The sequence below is a fragment of the Cynara cardunculus genome (genome assembly GCF_001531365.2).
Source record: "Cynara cardunculus var. scolymus isolate 2C chromosome LG 1, CcrdV1, whole genome shotgun sequence".
NCBI classification, from domain to species: Eukaryota; Viridiplantae; Streptophyta; class Magnoliopsida; order Asterales; family Asteraceae; genus Cynara; species Cynara cardunculus.
Window position 1 is genome coordinate 17,921,095 of NC_037528.1, and position 20,330 is coordinate 17,941,424.

At 32.2% G+C, this 20,330-nt stretch overlaps 2 protein-coding genes across 2 annotated transcripts; one reads left to right on the plus strand and one right to left on the minus strand.

Annotated features, from left to right (window-relative positions):
• Nucleotides 1-8,357: 8,357 nt before the first annotated feature.
• On the minus strand, nucleotides 8,358-11,153 carry LOC112520246 (ATP-dependent zinc metalloprotease FTSH 6, chloroplastic). The gene is made up of 5 exons (XM_025128581.1): nucleotides 10,540-11,153; nucleotides 9,794-10,331; nucleotides 9,337-9,650; nucleotides 9,011-9,251; nucleotides 8,358-8,681 (listed from the first exon to the last, which is right to left on the minus strand). Exons 1-5 carry the CDS (start codon nucleotides 11,121-11,123, stop codon nucleotides 8,358-8,360), a joined length of 2,001 nt encoding a protein of 666 aa, XP_024984349.1. The 5' UTR covers nucleotides 11,124-11,153.
• Nucleotides 11,154-14,401: 3,248 nt separating this feature from the next.
• On the plus strand, nucleotides 14,402-18,703 carry LOC112528301. Its single transcript, XM_025139305.1, has 6 exons — nucleotides 14,402-14,794; nucleotides 15,325-15,442; nucleotides 15,592-15,803; nucleotides 15,902-15,929; nucleotides 17,048-17,156; nucleotides 18,443-18,703. The coding sequence occupies exons 1-6, from the start codon at nucleotides 14,513-14,515 to the stop codon at nucleotides 18,522-18,524; spliced, it is 831 nt and encodes a 276-aa protein (XP_024995073.1). The 5' UTR covers nucleotides 14,402-14,512; the 3' UTR covers nucleotides 18,525-18,703.
• The last annotated feature ends 1,627 nt before the right edge of the window (nucleotides 18,704-20,330 follow it).

Here is a 20,330-nt window from a genome sequence, read left to right on the forward strand (position 1 = left end):
CAAAAGATTCTTAATGGTCATTGTTCTGCAGAAGATGAGATACTCATCAAAGAGAAGTTCTAAAGAATTTGTATTGCCACAAGATTTTATTGACCAACAAAGAGCTTACTTCAAAGAGGATGATGAGTATGAACTAGAAATGGAGGGTATTTGCAATTAGGTGATTATTAGGGCTAAATTGACTGATTTACAGTTTACTGATTTAGCATTTAGGTGATTTAGCATTTAGGTGATTATTTCAAAGAGGATGATGAGTATGAACTAGAAAAGGAGTAATACAAGGAATACTAACAAAATACAAGGCCTAAATGATGTCAAGTTTTCTAGAAGATCATCCAGGTCTTTGATGGGTTGTAGTGGGGCTATAGGGGATGACTTAAGAACTGATGGCTAAGGAGGAACAAGGGATCCTTAGTGTATCATAGTCTGAAGGGTCTTTAGTGTATTTTCCCTTTTCTTTTCTCACGTGCTCGGACAACTAGCCCGTTTTTTGACAGGTGCTTGTCTTACTTGGGTCRTTTTCTATCCTTTCTCTRCATTTGATCCCCTGTTATTCCCTTTTCCTTATTYCATCTTCAACCCATGAGTAAAAGATAAGTGTGTCTGATTGGATAACCCCAAACCTTACTAACACATCGTCCCAGTGTATTTTTGGCATTTTTGAAAATATATAATATTAGGTTCGGCCCCTGCGCTTGGAAAGTGTGTGTTCCGCCCCTGACTCTAACGGCCATTAGAAGAACCTGTTAAGTCAGAGGTAATTTAGTTTTTTTTTCCTACTTTTATCTCATTTTCTTTAATATATATATATATATATATATTACGGTGACAAAAAACGTAACTTAATATAATATATACACCAAAAATTGTAATTTACTTTAATATACAGACACACATATACATACATACATACATACATACATCATATTCATGTAATCATCAAGAAGTAAACCTAAACCCAGAACAAAGTTTTTTGTCGACTACCACTCTCTGTTGGCCAATCCCCACCCGATTGCCGACAAACCTCACCACTACCCCACCACTCTCCATTGGTGAATCTCAAACTGTCATCACCATTCCTTTGCCCAAATCAAACCTCCAAGGAACCTCTTCGCATCTATCATCCTTTGGTCATGACAAACCACAAATCATCGGCCAAAACGAACCATTTACTCATAGACCTCCTCGTCGGCATCCCTCTCCCCCGATTCAAAATGCCCCATCGAAGCACCTCCTCGTCGTCCCTTTTCCTCTTAGGTCTGCCAAACCATCAGGTCTACAAATTATTAAGAAAACTCGTTGGGGATACAAAAGGCAGTAATTTTCTTCCTCTGTTTGCTTCATCTACAACATATATATATATATATATATATATATGTGTGTGTGTGTGTGTGTGTGTGTGTGTATTAGTGAGGGTTTGATTCTAGTTTTAAGATATAGATTTGCGGATGGATCTTATTCCAAGTGATTTACTCTTTGAAGATACAAATATGAGTTTGATTTTAATTTTGAGATATTAATTTAGATTTGCATTAGATTTATTTGTAAAACAGTGTGTGTGTGTGTGTGTGTGTGTGTGTGTGTGTGTGTGTGTGTAGGAAGATGTGAATTGGAAGTGTTATAGCTTTAAAAATGTGAATGTAAATTTTGTGCAAGCTGTGAAATACATGAGCTGAGAATTTGTTATATTCAAGTACTGTACTTTATGTGTGAGAAAAAAGTTTGTAGCTAACTTTTATATGTAGCAATATATGTACATTATGACCGGTGTGTAATATTTGTATTTCATATTATATAGAATATATGAGTTTTATGCAAATATGGGACAGGGTGTTACAACTAAAAATCTATTTGAATAATAACTAAATATTTTGTAAATAGTTTTTCAAAAAATATATAATTAATAATTATATATTTATTAATAAATTAAAAATATATTAATTAGTCACTAGAAGGGTACTTGTGCAATGTAGGGAGATACATCTTGATTTTAATATTTTATTTTATTCTTCATATCAGTCGATGTTATAGTATGGTCTTATGTGATTTTAAAAAGACGATGGTGTTTTTACTTTTTAATAAAATATAAACTTGAAGATATTATAAAATTTTGACAAAATATATCGATGATAGTATCAAATTAATTATTTAAAATTCCTATTTTTTGTATAATTTTTTAATTCAATTTTTTTGTTATAATTTAATTTAGGTTCACTAACGAAATAATTTATATTTGGTTTAATAATATAATTTTCTTATAAATATAATAATTAATTATTTCATTATAACACGATAATTATCCTAATTATATTTTAGATTTTTTATATTTTAGAATGAGATGTTTATCCTTTATTTGATTATATTTATCCGCAGTTAGTTACACGAATTCAAACATGGAGCTTTAATAAGTTATACTTATGTATAATTTACTTGTAATCTTGAATTTTAAATAATATATACATCAATATATAGTATTTCATGCATAAAAAATGGTTGTTAAGAGCTTTATAAATATGTTTTATAATATAGTATAGATTAATAATTAATTATTTATGAATAAAAAATACCCTTTTCTTTTAAAATCAATGTCTCCGATTAAAATAATACACGATATCATACCTATGTGAATCTCATTTTTAATTAACAAGATAACAAACTTATCATTAATTAATCTATATATGCTATCAACTCTTATTCATGTATCGATTAAAAGTAAATCTAAAAGTTGGTTATTAATTTCTTAAAAAATAATTATTTATCTTAGAAAAAACATAAATAAACAAAATATTATTTAAGAATAAATTATGTCCATAATGAATGGTTTGGTTAAAGAATAAATGAAAAAACTGAATACAACAAATGAAATATATTGTTGTCATTTACTGGTTATTTCCCTTCTGTTGACTGATTTGAGTTGGATTCATCGGAGATAAGAACAACAATTGCTGGATAAGGGAAGGTGATGTGTTTCCATGTGGACAAAGAATAAATATTTTGTTTTTGAAAAAAAAAAGATAGTCAAAGCGTAAGATTTAAGTATTTAAGTTGTTCCTCATCTGAGAACACATGTCTCTATTTATCGGACCTCGTTTAACGATTTTAACTTAAGAGAACATATAATGAAAAGTTAGTGTCGGGATGGTTCATTTGAAGACAATGTCCTTGTTTGGAGAAAGCCACGGAAGTCATAGATGTAATTCACTAATTAGTTAATAACAGTAAACAATTAGGGACATAAATGGCAGAAAGTAGCACTGAAAATAAATAATTATGAACATAATATAAGTAATTTTCAATAAGTTAGTTTATGACAATCTAAAACAAAACTTTTTTAATAAATTAAAAAAGAAGTCAATTCTATTCCCAAACATAAACTCACATAGTTTTGATTTATAATGTGTAGAAAAATAACCACAAGGGTTGTGTCCGATTGGTTTGAACTTGGGCTCCAAAGGTCAAAAGTGTCTGGAGGTCTCAAGTTTGAATCCAATGAAGAATAAAAATCCCCTTGTGGGCATGAAGATTCAAATATGGTGACTCCAAGCTACCCATGAAGCAGGTAGTCATCGTGGGATTAGTCGGCTCACGTAACGAATTGGATATCCAGATTAATAAAAAAAATGTGTAGAAAAATGTTAGTTATTGCTTTAATTAGGTTTCCAAAGTAGGATACCTATATGATATTTGGTAATATCCATTAATTTGGCCGATTTAATTGACTTATTTCTGAATTACTTTCAGTTTCACCATTACAAACATGCTTCAATTGCTTCATAAACTCTATTCCCAAACATAAACTCACATAGTTTTGATTTATAATGTGTAGAAAAATAATCACAAGGGTTGTATCCGATTGGTTTGAACTTGGGCTCCAAAGGTCAAAAGTGTCTGGAGGTCTCAAGTTTGAATCCAATGAAGAATAAAAAATCCCCTTGTGGCCATGAAGATTCAAATGTGGTGACTCCAAGCTACCCACGAAGCAGGTAGTCATCGTGGGATTAGTCGACTCACGTAACGAATTGGATATCCAGATTAATAAAAAAAATGTGTAGAAAAATGTTAGTTATTGCTTTAATTATGTTTCCAAAGTAGGATACCTATATGATATTTGGTAATATCCATTTATTTGGCCGATTTAATTGACTTATTTCTGCACCATTACAAACATGCTTCAATTGCTTCATATGTATCAATTTTGTATATTGTTTGAAATTAATTATTTATTTAACTTTTAATAAATTATCTAATAAAAGTCTTTTATTTATWCATTATTGCTATTTTTATATGAATTTAGTTATTTGTTAATCTGTGATTAATCTTTAATATAATCACATTATACTTTAGATCGTATGGTTTTATCATACGCAGTGAAGCACACATTTTCATCACGAATTTGTTATTTGATTTGATTTTAAGATTGTTTAGCAATCGTATTATATTCGAGATCATATAGTGTCGTTACATGTCGTATGGCATACATTTTGCTGTTTAATCTTTGATGCCCACTATTAACCACATATGGTTGCTATATATTGGGTCATTATTGCACTACTGATAGCGACCCTATCAATCCATTGCGTCTTGTTTTGTGCTATATAATTAGTAAGAGGTAACCAATTTTGATATGTGATTTTTCCACAGACGATCTATTATTCATTTATCGGATTTTTGTCAAACTAGTTATCCATGTGATAGATATGTTTATGGTTATTGCGTGTTTATTCGCCGAGCAGTTAATTTACCATATTTCTTTTTTCACGGAGTTAATCAAGGAACCTTTGGGGGATAACAAAGCACGCACTATTCAACGGGAGCCTGTTGTGTTAATATGCTATAAATATTCTATTCTTCATATTTTGATCAGTTATAGAACTTGAAAATTTTAATAATATTATCAACATAGGATTAGTCGTTTTAAATAAAAAATAGTATGTTATGTTGGTTAGATGTGAATTATTTTCTTTCGATATTTTATTGATCAAATTTATTAGTTTGTAATCAATTTAATTACGTAATGTTTAATCATGTTTAATTAGTTCTATTAGCAAAAACAATCTTTTTTTTATTAAGGTGGTGTTTGTTTTTAAGTGTTGCTGATATTTGACGTATTATTTCATTTCTGGATAATAAGAGGGACAAATTAATTAAAATAGTCACTTTGATCATATGGTTTCACCTCTTAGCTATTTTTTCTTCCAAAATTACGAAAATACCTATATGTTCGCAATTGGCAGACTTGTAATTTATGAAGGGATCAAAGTGTAAGGAAAAAAATAAAGTTTATGAACAAGTTCCGCAATTAAAGGTACCAAATATGTAAATTTGGAAAAACACATCACATACATATTTTTGTAGACCCATTAACTAATTTATATATTTGGTTACTGTAATTGCGGATCTGGTTCAAAAACTTTATTTTTTTACACTTTGACACATCCGCAAATTGCGTACCTGTCAATTGCGGACCTATGGTTATTTTCGTAATTTTGGGAGAGAAATGGCTAAGAGATAAAACCTATCGATCTTTCTCTAATAAGAGATGGTGCTGAATTCTGAAAGCAGAACCAATAGAAGTGTTTGTTTTTGTAAACTGATAAACGTCTGAATATGTGTAATTCAACTTTTACTTATAAATATTACATAAATTACATCTAAAATATAAGGCTATGTTTGGCAAACGAGTTGATAAGATAGCATGAAAAAGATTATGTTTGACAAAAACTAACTTACAATATTTCATAATATAATTAAAACAAATCTTTTACAGTATAACTAGGAGGGTACTCACGCAATTCGGAGAAATATATCTCAATTTTAATGTTTCGTTTTATTCCGTATCTGTAGATATTTTAATATGGTTTTCATATGATTTTGAAAAAGAGATAATGTTTTTATTTTTGAATAAAATATAAATTTGAAAATATCATAAAATTTCAAAAATAAATATATCAATATTAGTATCAAATTAACTATTTAATTTTTTTTGTTTTTTGTGTAATTTTTTTAATACAATTTCTTTATTATAATTTAATTTAGATTTAATAACAATGTAATTTATTTTTGATATAATAACATAATTTTTTTATAAAGATAATAATTAAGTATTCTGTTAAAATTCAATGATTATCCTAATTATATTTTAAATTTTTTATATTTCAAATGAAATATTTATCTTGTATTTGACTATGTTTATCTGCAGTTAGTTACATGAATTCAAACATGAAGCTTTAATAAGTTGTACTTACGCACAATTTATTWGTAATCTTGAATTTTAAGTAATATGCATCAGTAAACAGTACTTCATGCATAAAAAATGATTTTTAAGTGTTTTTATCAAATGTTTTATAATATAGTATATATAAGTTAATTAATACAAACAAGATAGTAAAGAAAAATTAAATAATATAATATGTTAATTAAAAATATTTCAAATTGATTATTATATATGTGTGTATATATTAAATTTTTTGAATTTGTTAAAACAATTTCTAGATAAAACCCACATTAATTTATGATTTTAAATAACCATTATATGAAATACGAATAAAAATAAAATTGATCAACCTCACATATCCTAATTAGTTAATGATTTTTTAAAATTATAACTGATAATTAAATTAAATTTTTTATTAAAATATTTAACACAAGTTTATCATCCATGAACCAAATAAGTATAACTTTAGTTTTTATGTTTCGTACCTCAAGAGACCCATATGTTAGGTAGTAAAGAGCTGTCTAACACAAGGACACTGCGCTCGTGCTCCTCACCCAAGGAGCACTCTCTGCTATGACATAGATAGGTTTATTTTTTGACAACTAAATATAAGATAATAATATGAAAATAATTGATACGGTTAATAATAACTCTAAATAATTAATAATTAATATATAATTAAAATTAATTGATAATTTTCACTTAATATAATTACTATTTACAAATATGAGTAACAATTAATTATTAATTAATATTTATTTATAATCAATAGTAGTACATGATAATTAATATTAATTAATGTTATAATTATAAAAAACGACAATAAGTTTTTAAAACGTTATTGCAAATAACATTTCAATAAACTAACTTTTATTATCATCCAAACATGTATTCGAAAAATAAATTAGCTTATATTTGCTAAATTATGTTAAAACTAACATTTTATTTTAATCAATATATCACACTATTTAAATAATGCAAAACATAAATTAGTTCTCAAATTCCGTAAATAAAGATTAAATTATGTTTGATAATTTAACAAAATTGAAATATGCCATAATATAAGAATTTGCTTTTAAAATAAATTATATTACTAGAAGCGTACTCGTGCAATGCAGCGAGATACATCGTAATTTTAATATTTCATTTTATTCTTTATCTCAATCGATGTTATAATTTGGCTTTATGTGATTTTGAGAAAACGATGATGTTTTTATTTTTGAATAAAATATATGTTTGAAGATATCATAAAAATTTGACAAAAATATATCGATATTAGTATCAAATTAACTATTTGAAATTCCTCATTTTTTGTGTAATTTTTTAATTCAATTTTTTTATAATTTAATTTATGTACAATAACGAAGTAATTTATATTTGGTTTAATAATATAATTTTTTTTATAAAGATAATAATTATTTATTTTGTTGGAACTCGATAATTATTCTAATTATATTTTAGATTTTTTATATTTTAAAATGAGATGTTCACTTTCTATTTGATTATGTTTATCCGCAGTTATTTATACGAATTCAAACATCGAGTTTTAATAAGTTGTACTTATGCATAATTACTTATAATCTTGAATTTTAAGTAATATGCATCAATATACAGTATTTTACGCATAACAAAAAAAAAAATTATATATATATATATATATTCGTATCAAATTAACTATTTAAAATTCCTCATTTTTTTAGTATTTATTTGGCTTATTCGAAAGAATTTATACTTTTCCATGAAAATTCTTATCAATTTATTATAAGTTAGAATGATTTAACTTTTTCAAAAACTTATTACTACCAATTTGACACCGGTATAAACTGTTAATCCAAATACTCAAAAGTGCTTATTATCAATGTAACACCAGAATAAATCAATAAGTTATTTTTATAAGCAATATCAAAGACTCCTAAAAGACCGCTTATTCAACAAGAGAACAATAAAACTCTTTTTTGAAAAAAAAAAAAAAAACAAACACACCTAAATATTCAATAATTTATTTCAATGTATAATCAAAGGAAAATAAAAAATAAGGAAATATATTTATTAAAAATAAAATAAAATAATTTTGAATATTAATTAGAAAAAGAAAAGTTAAATAAAATAGAAACGTATCAAGTATGTAACAAATGGAGACTGTCTAGGCCTTGATTAATTCACAGGCGGTGTTGCTCTCATCGGAAAATTCGGCCAAGATTGCTCTGAATTCGTCGCCGGTAAGGGTTTCTTTCTCCAATATCACATCTACTAATTTGTCGATCGCATCTCTGTTGTTCCTTATATGTGATTTTGCTATCTCGTACGCCTTCTCGATTATGCATTTCACTGATGTATCTATGTCTTCTGCTAGTTTTTCAGACATTGAGTTTCTTGCCAACATCCTTAGTACCACATCACTGCTTTGTACCGCTGGATCGATCAGTGACCATGTCCCGATCTCTGACATTCCAAATCTCGTAACCATCTATTCACAAATGAATGCAAATTATTGGTTATATTCGTACATTTTTTCCTATTCACTCCTTTGCCTACCATCTATTCGTAAATAAGTGGAAATGAACGACTATTGACTTACATTTTACTTCAAGTTTACTCATATGACTTCTGTAGTCAAATATTTATCTTTTATGATCCAAAACTTGCATGATTTTATGATAATTTGAACATTATGAACGTTGGTATTTGTAGTACTTCATATGAAATTCGACAGGGCACCCTTGATTTTTTCAAAATCGAAGTTTATCTATGTCAATTTTGGTTGTCAAAATGCATGGAGTTTATTTAGAGTCATACCTGTCTTGCTATTTGGGTGATCTGTTGCAAGTCCCCTGCTGCACCAGTCGTGATTTCTGGTTCACCAAAAATGACTTCTTCTGCTGCTCTACCTCCTAGACCACCCACTATTCTAGCAAAAAGTTGTTGCTTAGAGGTTAGCAATGGATCTTCATTAGGCATAAACCATGTTAGCCCACGAGCTTGCCCCCTAGGAATCAATGTTACTTTTTGCACTGCATCATGCCCTTGAGTCAGAGTCCTGCAAGCACCAAAGGATCTAAAAGTTCTGACCTATTTTAATTGCATAGTGTTATAAGGATGGCACCGGTAAGGTGACTACTTACGCACAAATTGCATGACCAATTTCGTGATAAGCTACTAACATCTTGTTCTTTCCGTCTGTCATCTGAGTTCCTTCCATTCCTGCAATGATTCTATCAATTGAGTCATCGATCTCTTTCAAAGTAATCTTATCCTTGCCTCTTCGGCCAGAAAGAATAGCTGCTTCATTCATGAGATTGGCTAGATCAGCACCACTGAACCCTGGAGTTCGCATGGCAATCACACTTAGGGACACATTTTCGCCAAGCTTCTTGTTCTTGCTATGAACTTTTAGTATTTCTTCCCTTCCTGTCACATCTGGTAGATCAACACTTACCTGCATTCAGTAGGATCACTTAGTAGGCAGTGTGGTTTATACATTAAAACATAAAATCAGTCCAAGATCAATCCATTTTAGATTAAGTTTTTCGGATATCAAATCTTTTTTCTGGGAATGTTCTTTTTGCGTTTTTTACCAACCTGTCTGTCAAACCTTCCTGGCCTGAGTAAAGCAGAATCAAGGATCTCAGGTCTATTAGTAGCAGCAATAACAATGACTCCACTGTCACTAAAGCCATCCATTTCTGTGAGAAGCTGATTCAGTGTTTGCTCCCTCTCATCATTTCCTCCACCAATTCCAGTTCCTCTCTGCCTTCCAACAGCATCTATTTCGTCAATGAAAACCAAACAGGGCGAGTTCATCTTCGCCTTGTTAAATAAATCCCTTACTCGAGATGCCCCTACACCCACAAACACTTCAATGAACTCTGATCCAGAGAGTGAAAAGAAAGGCACTCCAGCTTCTCCGGCTATGGCCTTGGCCAGGAGCGTCTTCCCGGTCCCTGGTGGACCCACCAGAAGAACACCTTTGGGAATCCTTGCACCAACAGCAGAAAACTTTTCTGGGGTCTTGAGGAACTCTACAACCTCCTGAAAATCTTGTTTTGCTTCATCAACACCAGCTACATCATCAAATGTTATACCTGTATTGGGCTCCATTTGGAACTTGGCCTTGCTCCTGAAATTTATGAACTTTTGCTTCATCTACACCAGCTACATCATCAAATTTTATTGAAGAGATTCAATCCTAAGAAATTCAAGATTCGAATTCAAGGTAGATCTTTTTTTGGTTTTTTCTTTCTAAAATGGTTCTATTTAAACACACTTTATATAGTCCATGTTTTCATCAAAATTTTATTACTAGTTTTAAAGTTACTTGATCATACCTTCCTAGTCCAAACGGCAAGTTTGGCCCTCCAGGTGTGTTTGTAGATGACGATCTCAAGAGTAAAGCACCAAGAAATATCAATGGAAAAGCAAAGTTCGCCAGCAAGTCGATAGCAGCAGCTGCTATGTCCATTTCCTTTGGATGAGCTGCAAAATCCACTTCTTTCTCTCTTAGTTCCGTCAGAAGGCCTTGTTGTAATCGAGGCAACTGAACCTTCACTCTCTGGATCTTTTCAAGGGTAGGATTCAATATCTCAGCAATTGCTACCGTCCCATTCTCAAACAAATCCACCTTCATGACAGCACCTTTATTAAGGTACTCCAAGAATCTTGAATAAGATATTCTATTTGAAGCGGCAGCGACTGGACTCTCCGGTTCTGCTCTTGCTGCAAGTGCACCAGTGCCTGTGTTGCTTATGAGGCTAAGGCCAATGGTTTTCAACAGTTTACTCCTGTTGAATTTGATCTCTAAAGTTGATTTTGGACATGGGTTTTGTCTGGTGGTGCTTCTTGTATCTTTTGGAAAGTCTTGTGATTTGCATACTGAAATATGAGGGGCAAAGAAGGAAACTGTAGTTGACATGTTGGTTTGCTATGGATATGGTCTGATTCTAGTTTGGTTTAGGAAGTTAATTATTTATGGAGGGAATATTGGGTGCAATATAAATAGGGAAACAGATGAGAGATGTTTCTAGCATGCTCTCCATGTCAATTGTTGATGTAGTCTATAGAAGTAACCTATGTATTCAAGAATGATCTGGGGTTAACCTTATGGTGTTAGATGTGATTATGATTTATGTTCTGAAAATGGGAAGTTTGATAAACCATACGACTTGTTTGGCCACTGAAATTTAAAAGCTCTAATTTTGTCCTCTTTATACAAACTACCCTTCAATCACTTTGCTTTTAAATCATATATGGATAGATGGCTTTACCATTTTACAAACAGATCCCATGAGAATATGAGTTAAAATGAGAAGTGTGAGAAGGAATTTGGACCCTTGATCACTTTTAATCTCACCCTACTCCATGAATTGTGCTTGATACGAGAATTGATCTGGTGCATCTCATTAGTGTTGATATTCGATTAGGATTGATCCAAGGGTGGAAATCACTTCTCACCATTCTCACCGTAACATCCATTTTTTACCGGAACCCAAATCTTTACAAACAAAAATCATATATGTATATATGCAGGTAAATAATTGTGTGAGAAGAAGAGTTAAGATGAGAAACGTAAAGGGGATCTAAACCACCTTTAATCTCAAACCCACCTATGAATCGCGTTTGATACGTGGATTGATCTGGTACATCTTGGTGCTTCTCATCCTAATGTACATCCAAGGCTGAATTTTTTTCTTACGCTTATCACCTTAATCCAATTTTGTATATGCATGTGTGTATATATACACACGTTTTTATCGGATTTGACATTGGTTTCTTTTTGTTAACAGAAAACATTAGATTTGATGAGACATTTTTGAAGGAATTAGATTTTTTTGGAATGATTTGGAATTTTTAATATGTTTAGTTTGCAAAACTTGGAATGAAATCAAATTTTATCTTTTATAAATTTAAAAACTTTATTAATAATTATAAAAACAATTTTAATCACCTTTTATTAATGTTTATTACAAAACAAACTTTTTTATGATACTTTATAACATTATTATAAAAAAGTATTATGAAATCTTATAAAATACTACCTCAATATAATCATAAGGGCCAAGACTCCCCTCAAACTTTGTGTCTTTTTACCAAATCCTTCCTTTTCTTTTTCTTCCTTTTAAATTGCCAAAAAATTTAAAGATTGTTTCTCTAAAACAGCTAATGCATTAATTAGCAAAGAACACATACAAAACAAGAGCATACAGAGAAAGCCGGTGAGGAATAAGATCATCTATGACTACAAAAAACAGATAGAACAACTGAAAGGCAATAAATACTGACCAATAAACCGACAAAATAAATCCAAACAACAAGTCAAAAGATCAAGTTACAATCGTATTAAGAAACTCTTTCCACGAAACCTAGTTCTTATAGAAAATTTTAATCTTTGACGAGATCCAGTTGTGTGAGCAAGTTTAGACTATCCCAAATAAATCTTCACTTAAACCGGCTCCTTTGAAGACACGAGCGTTCCTATTTCTCCATAAAATGTAAGCCACAATCCAAATGATCGATTGCCATAAACTTTCAGAGAAACATCGATTATGGTTGCCTCCATCGAATAAGAGAAGATCCACGAAATCATGCAGTTGATATTCCACCGTTTAAAAATATTTGCCCACAAATTGTTGGTAGAATCACAACCTGATAAGCAATGTTCCACACTCTCGATTGCATCATCACAAATCATACATAAAATCGAGTTGCGGTCGTTCTTAATTCGTTTAGCTCTTGAAAACAAGGATCTTTTTTAAGGCTCCTCTAGACGAAGATGTTAGTTTTTTTGGGGTGCTATCTTGTTCCATGTCGTTGAGGCAAGATTTTGTTGTCCATCATTCGCTCTTGAAAACAAGGATCTTTTTTAAACCAAATGCAGGACTGAATAGAATCCAATTCCAAATCCGATCAAATCCCACAAAACCAAATAGGTCAAAAACTATGTTAATTTTCTAAATCCATTGTATAAAATGGATTTATTCATATAAAATTTCATACGGTCTTTCGAAATTCAAAGATGATGATGGGAGTTTGTTTACGTAAGAGTTGCCAAATTCTATGAAATCACTTCCAATAGTTTCTACGCTACAAAATATAGCAAACATGAGGTTTATTCAAATAAATTAATGTCAAGTTGTTATAAAAGTAATGATAAGATTTTGTGTTTACTTCCTTAATCATCGATTCAAACCCTTTTAGAACCACTAAAGATTTATCAAAGCTATTAACTTTAGAGCTTATACGATTACAAAAACACCCACCATTTTATGTTTTCCATTTATACAACCATAATTAAAGTTGGATATAAATTTTCTTTGTGAAAATATTATGGGTGTGTAGAAAATCATCTGAACTAATTTAAATCTATTGATCCAATTAGAACCGACCGACCAAAATCGGATATCCGATTATAATTGGACATGATCGGATCCAAATTTTCAACATCTAAATCGATGGGTCTCTTAATGCCCGTATTTAATTTATTCAGAGCTATTATAGCGGGATCCACTTTTTGGGGAATATGAGTCGAAGCAATAACAAGAATATTTCTAGTTTCATAATCCCWGGAGAGAAGGTTCACTAATAGACCTAGGGAGAAATAATTCGACTCATTCACATCCAGATCATGAATGTTTGGAATCCATATTATGCAAGAAGACATTGCCTTTTCGATTATTTGATGGTAGTCCACCATCCAATAAAACCGATCCGATTCAATCCAATGGCCATCTAATTCCCATCCAACCAATATCCAATTAATAACTATATATAATTATTAACATTTCACGATATTGTTTTTTACTTGATATTTACACATATTGTTTTCTAATAACTTAAGAAAATATATGAATAATTGGTTGAAATGGTGAATTAATTAGTTGGGTATTGGATCAAAAAGAATGGACGAATCAAATCCAATCAAATGGATAACCAATAGTATCATCTAATAGATGAAACCGATCCGATCGGACATCCAATGTTAATCGGATCGGATCAGATGAAAAAATCCAACAACCAATGGATGATTGGATCAGATCGGATCCACCTAAATCCATTGGATTTCAACCGATGAACCCAAAATATAGTTTCAATACACTTATGTCTATTCAACAAAGCTGAGGGGTATTTGTGGAAAATATATACTGTCGCTTCCGTCAGAGGTTTTCTTTCCTTGTTAACTCAAAGGGAAGCGTCAATGTTTGGGATGATCCAAATCCGAACACCCCTAAATCATCATCACCTTCCGTTGCCCTAAAAACACAGACGTTTCTGCAAGATCAACCAAAGTAGTAGAATTCGTAAATCATGGGCCGAATTACGATGGAGACCGCGAAGACGGTGTTGGAAGTGGCAGAAGTGGCTTTTAAAGCCGCCGAATTCTCCCACGAACATCACCCTCACCTTCCCCGCAACAATGAACATCAACAAAAATCAGACGACGACAACCAAAAAAAGCAGGTGAAAGAAAAGGAACTGGAGGCTTTAAGATTGGAGAATCAACGACTCAGAGGCTTACTCGAACAGAACCTCAAACTCCTTCAGAACATATCCGAATCGCCTTGCTTATTGGAGGATTGTCCTCCTGACGTATGTGCTTTATTATCATACATGCTATTTACGCTTATTTCTTATTAACACAAGCACGCACAAATACAAACAAATAGATGCAGATGAGTTGTTTAATGTTTCTCGCCCGGAGTCACTAATACTGTTAGAATTAGTGGGGGAATTGTGATTGAACTGTGAATAGTTGTAATCATATTCAGATGAGAAGGGAGTTCAAAATGATGATTGATATTACTCGCTCTTTTAAAAAAAAAAAAATTAAACCGTTTATTACCTATTGTGGTCAAACCGAGATAATTTTGAGCTTCAAAACTGATATTGGTTCTTTTTTTACTAATCGTGGTAACCACACTCGTTTACAACTCAAGGGAGTGACTGCTGTGCACATTTGAATTGGAAAACTGAATACATGTTTGTTTGAAGTCAGAGATCAAGTTTTCTTGTTATAGTGCGAGTAAATCTGTAGAATAGATGGAATAGCTTTGCTGCGTGAATCACATACACATGATTCACATGGTCATTGCAAAGACTTATAAGCAATTCTACTGCAGCTGCATTCTCGTATTATGGATACTGTGGAATCTCCCAAGTTCTTGAGTCAACTTAAGACCCTCCACAACAATTCAGTTGATGGTATACCCTGCAGGTTTTCTCTCAATGATGCATCAGGTTATTTGTTTCTTTCTATGTTTGAAGAATTCATTCATCTGCTTGTGTGGTTTACCCTTTTCTTAACCTGATGGGGAGAGAAACCTGGTAGATGAAGTTTGGCATCTATTGGTTACAATATTTACATTGTGTGGTTTTTATTTTGGTAGGAATGGATCTTGAACTAGATGAAATTTTAATTAATTTTGGCCTTGAAGAACCAAGTTTGTGGATATGGGTCTCTGATGAAATGGTCCATGGTAATGTTGAAGAGAAGAGTGGGATTGATAATGAGAATTATGTAGTTATTAGCCAGGAACAGGTGGTGGATGGCATTGCCAACTTTATGGCTAGATGTATTCTGTTAAACCCAAAGGCTAAGGTATAAGACATTCAATTCTTGTTATGTTTAGGATTTACTGACAGAAGATCTCATAAGACATCAATTTCACACTGTTTCAATCTTTTCTGGAAATGCAGAATTTGGCACCTGAGGAGATGCAGAAGAGTAAGTTTGCAAGTTTTTGTTTAATCCATGTTATGGTGTCCAATTGTGACTTTTCTTACTTGATGGAACCTTTCTTGAAAATCGGGAGTCAGCTGAAGGAGCTAGTTATTGTTCTATCTTTGTGAGGGGCAGTTGGTTCCCTTTTTCCTTTAGGGCAGTCATGTAATTGATCGTACATCAACAAATGCAACTAGAAAACACACGATAAATCTAAGACCCAAAGTTCTAATTGGAATAAACTAATTGAAAATTTCCATCTTTTGACCTTAACCCACCAAGTAAAGTTGTAGAAAAGGAATGAATTAATGATAAACTGGCCTTCTTTCTGCATATCATCTTCATCTTTTTAATAAAAAAAATTATTATACATCAACAAATGCACACACGAGGTAAGAATTAGATCTAAAATGAAAATTCTAATTTGCATCTTGATTGATTAGAGAATATGATCAAATCTTCAAGTTTTGAACTTGATCCACCAATTTAGACTGAAAAATCCATGGAGGAATAGCAAACTGTCTTCTTTTGCTCCACCTTAAAATTGGGTTTTTTGAAGATAAATCCATATTGATTCATGAAAATAAAATCCATAGTGTAAATCAAACCACATAAAATTTGGATTAGAAAGAAGATGAGTGTGTGTATTGCTTGTTTAAGTAATAGTCCTATCCTTTGATGTACCCTATATCTTGTTACTCTTCCATATTCAACTTATCTTAACAACAATAAGTTCCGAATGCAATCTATGGGAATAAAAATACAATAAAAATCACAAATTTGAATGAATTATGATTAGTTATAACAACCCTAATTGGTCTTGATCTTCATCTTCAAGTTCAGTTGACTTTGTAGTTTACTCTTTCTTTTTTACTTTCTTAAATTTCTAGGATTTCTAATTTATAATTAATTATAACAACCCTAATTGGTATTGTATAATTTTCAAGTTCAATATGACTTTGTAATTTACTCTTTTCTTCTTACTTTCTTAAATTTTGTAGGACTTCTAGTTTCTCTCTTGAAACTTGAAACTTGAAATGTTCAATAAGTTTATGTTGTCATATGTTATATTCTGATTTAGATGCAAGGGCTAATGCATGCTTTAATTTGTGAACTTGCAGCCCTGGCCAAGGCATTGGGTGGCAAGAGTAAGTTTGAGAAGATATTAGACATATGGCAAGCTGGGGAGATGTTTTATTTGATGGCAACCTGGGGACTTGCTCTAGCAGGGTGAGTTCTTGCTCTTTTGTTGGTTTTTTCTTCCATTTGGATTTGAAATGCAAGTAAGATGGTTCCTTGATAAATATTTTGGGAAAAGGGGACGGACTCATTAAGAGTTTTCTTCTTTAAAGACTGGTGTTTGTGTCATACACTCCAGAGGGGTCCGTTTGTGCAATTCTTGTTAAGAAGTGTAGACACAATGTCAATTGAATCACTGGTTATTTTAAACATGCTCCTGTCCTTTAGCAAGGATCTTTTGTATAGTGGTCTTGCACACACGAGTTTGTTAATTATCATATTGGTAGTTCATGAAAAAGATTCATGAGAGGTTATGCTAGAGATTAAGACTTCGTTGCCCATCCCATGACTGTTTTGAAAGATACCATCTCATGACCAGTAAAGGGAATATCATTAATCATTGGTCCAAGCATAAAGTCAGGCAATTGAGGTTGTAAATAGCTTATGTTAAACATAAAGGTTATATCTCCAAAAACATAGTTTGTTCAATGACACAAAAGGACATATATATAATGAGGCCTTGGCCTGATAGAATAACACGATTTGTAATGGCAATTGGAATGATATTAACTCCTATTTATTCATTATCTATGGCGATAAGCTTCCACTTCTTTAGAGGGATCATCATAAATGATTGAAGTGTCTTCATCCATAGGCTCCCAAGTATCCAGATCGATCAAAAGTTCGAATTATACAAGATAAAATGATGTAAATAAACGCTATTTAAACAGTTTAGTATAGCTATGTAGCCTGGTTTTTCATTCATGCTCAGTGATGAATCCATGACAGTTAGGTGAATCGTTAACTATATGTCCCTTATTAGATGCCTTGCTTGGCTCACTCTCATAGCAAGCATGTTAATCCTTCAAAAATGTTTTTTTTCCATGTGAATGTTTCTCTAAACTTAAACTATGCATTTACCAAAAGCAATTCCATAAATTTTTATACAAAGAGCGAGCCAAAGAGCTCCATCAGATGCATGTAGATAGTGTTTCTGAACCCGTATAGCAAATGTTTATTTTGAAGCTCTCTTATTGATTTTGTATCTATTGAGAACTGGAAAATAGCATTCTACTCCATTTGGATAGAACACAGATTCTATTCCAGTTTAAACATTGAGGTTTAGTTTCAAGTCCTGATGTTGAGCTAAAATATCATTTAATTGAAAATAAATCAGCAAAAGAAAAACTGTTGATCGTGTACGTATGAAGGAATACTTGTATTAGTTGAGCGGGTTTTTATCTGGCTTGTTTAATCTCCTGATCTTCATTGAACAGGTTGTACCAGAGTCGAGCAGTGTTAAGAGTTGCTGCTAGGGGCGTTCATGCAACAAGCAAAGTTGCTATGAGGGCCTTTTAAGGGTTGAATTCTTGATGCCTCTTGGTCATGAAGTGTAAATATATGTAAGTAATATTACTGTATCTTTGCAATTTGAAGAATTCTTTTATAACTTGGTTTTCATCCTCATTGTAAGACCTGATTGCTTAAGCTTTAAAAATGGCATTGTAAATATACCATCGACTTGCTTGTTATCCTTTTACCTGGGTTTCTGAATATTTTCGTGCATGTGTTTCCATCCCAAGAAGATTTTCGGGGTGGTGTTGGTTTTCTAGAAGCCGTTTTAGAAATGGTACAAGAAGACCAGAAATCACTTTTGCCATAGAGCCCTGTTAGATCATAGTCGGTCTAAGGACCAAGTGATGGTTCCTAGAGATTGGTTACAATGATTGTTTTTGCTCAAGTACCTGATTCGACTACTGCCAGTTGCAGTATTTAACACCTCAATTCGTTAAGAAACAAGGTTCCCCAAGGACCCATTTGATCGTTTACAATACCTAAAGTTGCTCAAGCTATATGAAGTATGGAGTAGTTTAGCCTTGTAGGCTTGTACAAGGAAAACGGTGGTAGAAAGTAGAGACCAAGACCCATTTGATCCCTTACCGGGTTTAAGATGTTTACCGACAATCATTTTGATGGTCGAGAATATTACACGATAAGGTAAGTGAGTGTGATGTCTCTTGTCTGTCTAAGCATTTGGTAAACGACCAATTAGCCTTTCTAGAGGTCAAGGGTTTAAACCTTAGTGGTAATAAATATGTTTGAGTATCTTCCCTATATAAATACCAGAGTAAACTCTATTTTTGGTCCTTGTGCTTTAGTGAAATCTTTGAAACTGAGACCCAAACTTTGAAAACTTCATAAATCGTCCTCATGGTTCTCATTTTACTTTAGAAACTGGTCCCTGGTCACTAACTCTGTTAGAGTGAGGGACATTGTCTTTTTACCTATTTTCTTAATTTTCTTTTAGAAATATAATTATATATATATACACACACACATATGTACGTATACATGTCTACACATCGGAATTGGAGTAAGCCCCCAGTTTGAAACCCCTTGCACAGGTGCTCCCCTTCCCCTTCCTCGGTCGTTCCACCACCGGCTTCAACTCCATAGCCGACGTCACAAACCATCACCACCATCTTCCTCTTCTCTCCCTCTGCTGAAAAACCGAGTTTAGTTTGGTTTTGTCCCTTTTGTTCATCAATAGGGACAATTTGTCCCTGTGATTGTGATTTGCAGGTTGAGTTTGTGGGGGTCGGATTTGGTTAGTAGGTTGAGTTTGTGAGAGGGATGAAAACGGTTTCAATTTTCATACCCAAACCCAGAGGCCAAATCACAGGCCAAACTCCATCGTTGGCCATCGACAAGTCATAGGGCTCAAACATGTGCGTACCAAGAAAACACCCAGGGACCAAATTGCAGAGCCAAACATGTGTATACCGAGAATGAATCAAGAACAATGGAGTTCCCCATGAGAATTGTCGTGGAATCGAGAACATAAATAACCCACGATCTTGTCGTTGTAAACCTCAACACATCGTTAAAATAGGGACCATCGACCAAAAAAAGGTTCTTCAATCTTTGCTCCGGTTACTCCATCCCATCTACTTCCGCTTAAAACACCATCCACCTTTCCTATCTTCTGTTTCATCTCCATAATGGAGTTTACACACACACATATATATCTATATGTATATAGAGGAGCGATCAAATGAAAACCATTCTAATTTGTAAAAAYYGKAAAAACTATTCTCATTCGTCGATTTCATTGTTTAATCTTATGAAATTTTTTCATGAAATTGTTTAATCTTGTGAAATTGT

What these genes read in the sequence shown, in the direction of transcription:
- LOC112520246 (XM_025128581.1), bottom strand. Translation starts at nt 11,123, where the DNA reads ATGTCAACTACAGTTTCCTTCTTTGCCCCTCATATTTCAGTATGCAAA. An exon ending in ATTGGTCATGCAATTTGTGC is followed by an intron (nt 9,252 to 9,336) that starts GTAAGTAGTCAC and finishes TGGTGCTTGCAG; the next exon opens with GACTCTGACTCAAGGGCATG. An exon ending in TCACCCAAATAGCAAGACAG is followed by an intron (nt 8,682 to 9,010) that starts GTATGACTCTAA and finishes ATTTGTGAATAG; the next exon opens with ATGGTTACGAGATTTGGAAT.
- LOC112528301 (XM_025139305.1), top strand. Translation starts at nt 14,513, where the DNA reads ATGGGCCGAATTACGATGGAGACCGCGAAGACGGTGTTGGAAGTGGCA. An exon ending in TTCTCTCAATGATGCATCAG is followed by an intron (nt 15,443 to 15,591) that starts GTTATTTGTTTC and finishes TTATTTTGGTAG; the next exon opens with GAATGGATCTTGAACTAGAT. An exon ending in TGGGGACTTGCTCTAGCAGG is followed by an intron (nt 17,157 to 18,442) that starts GTGAGTTCTTGC and finishes TTCATTGAACAG; the next exon opens with GTTGTACCAGAGTCGAGCAG.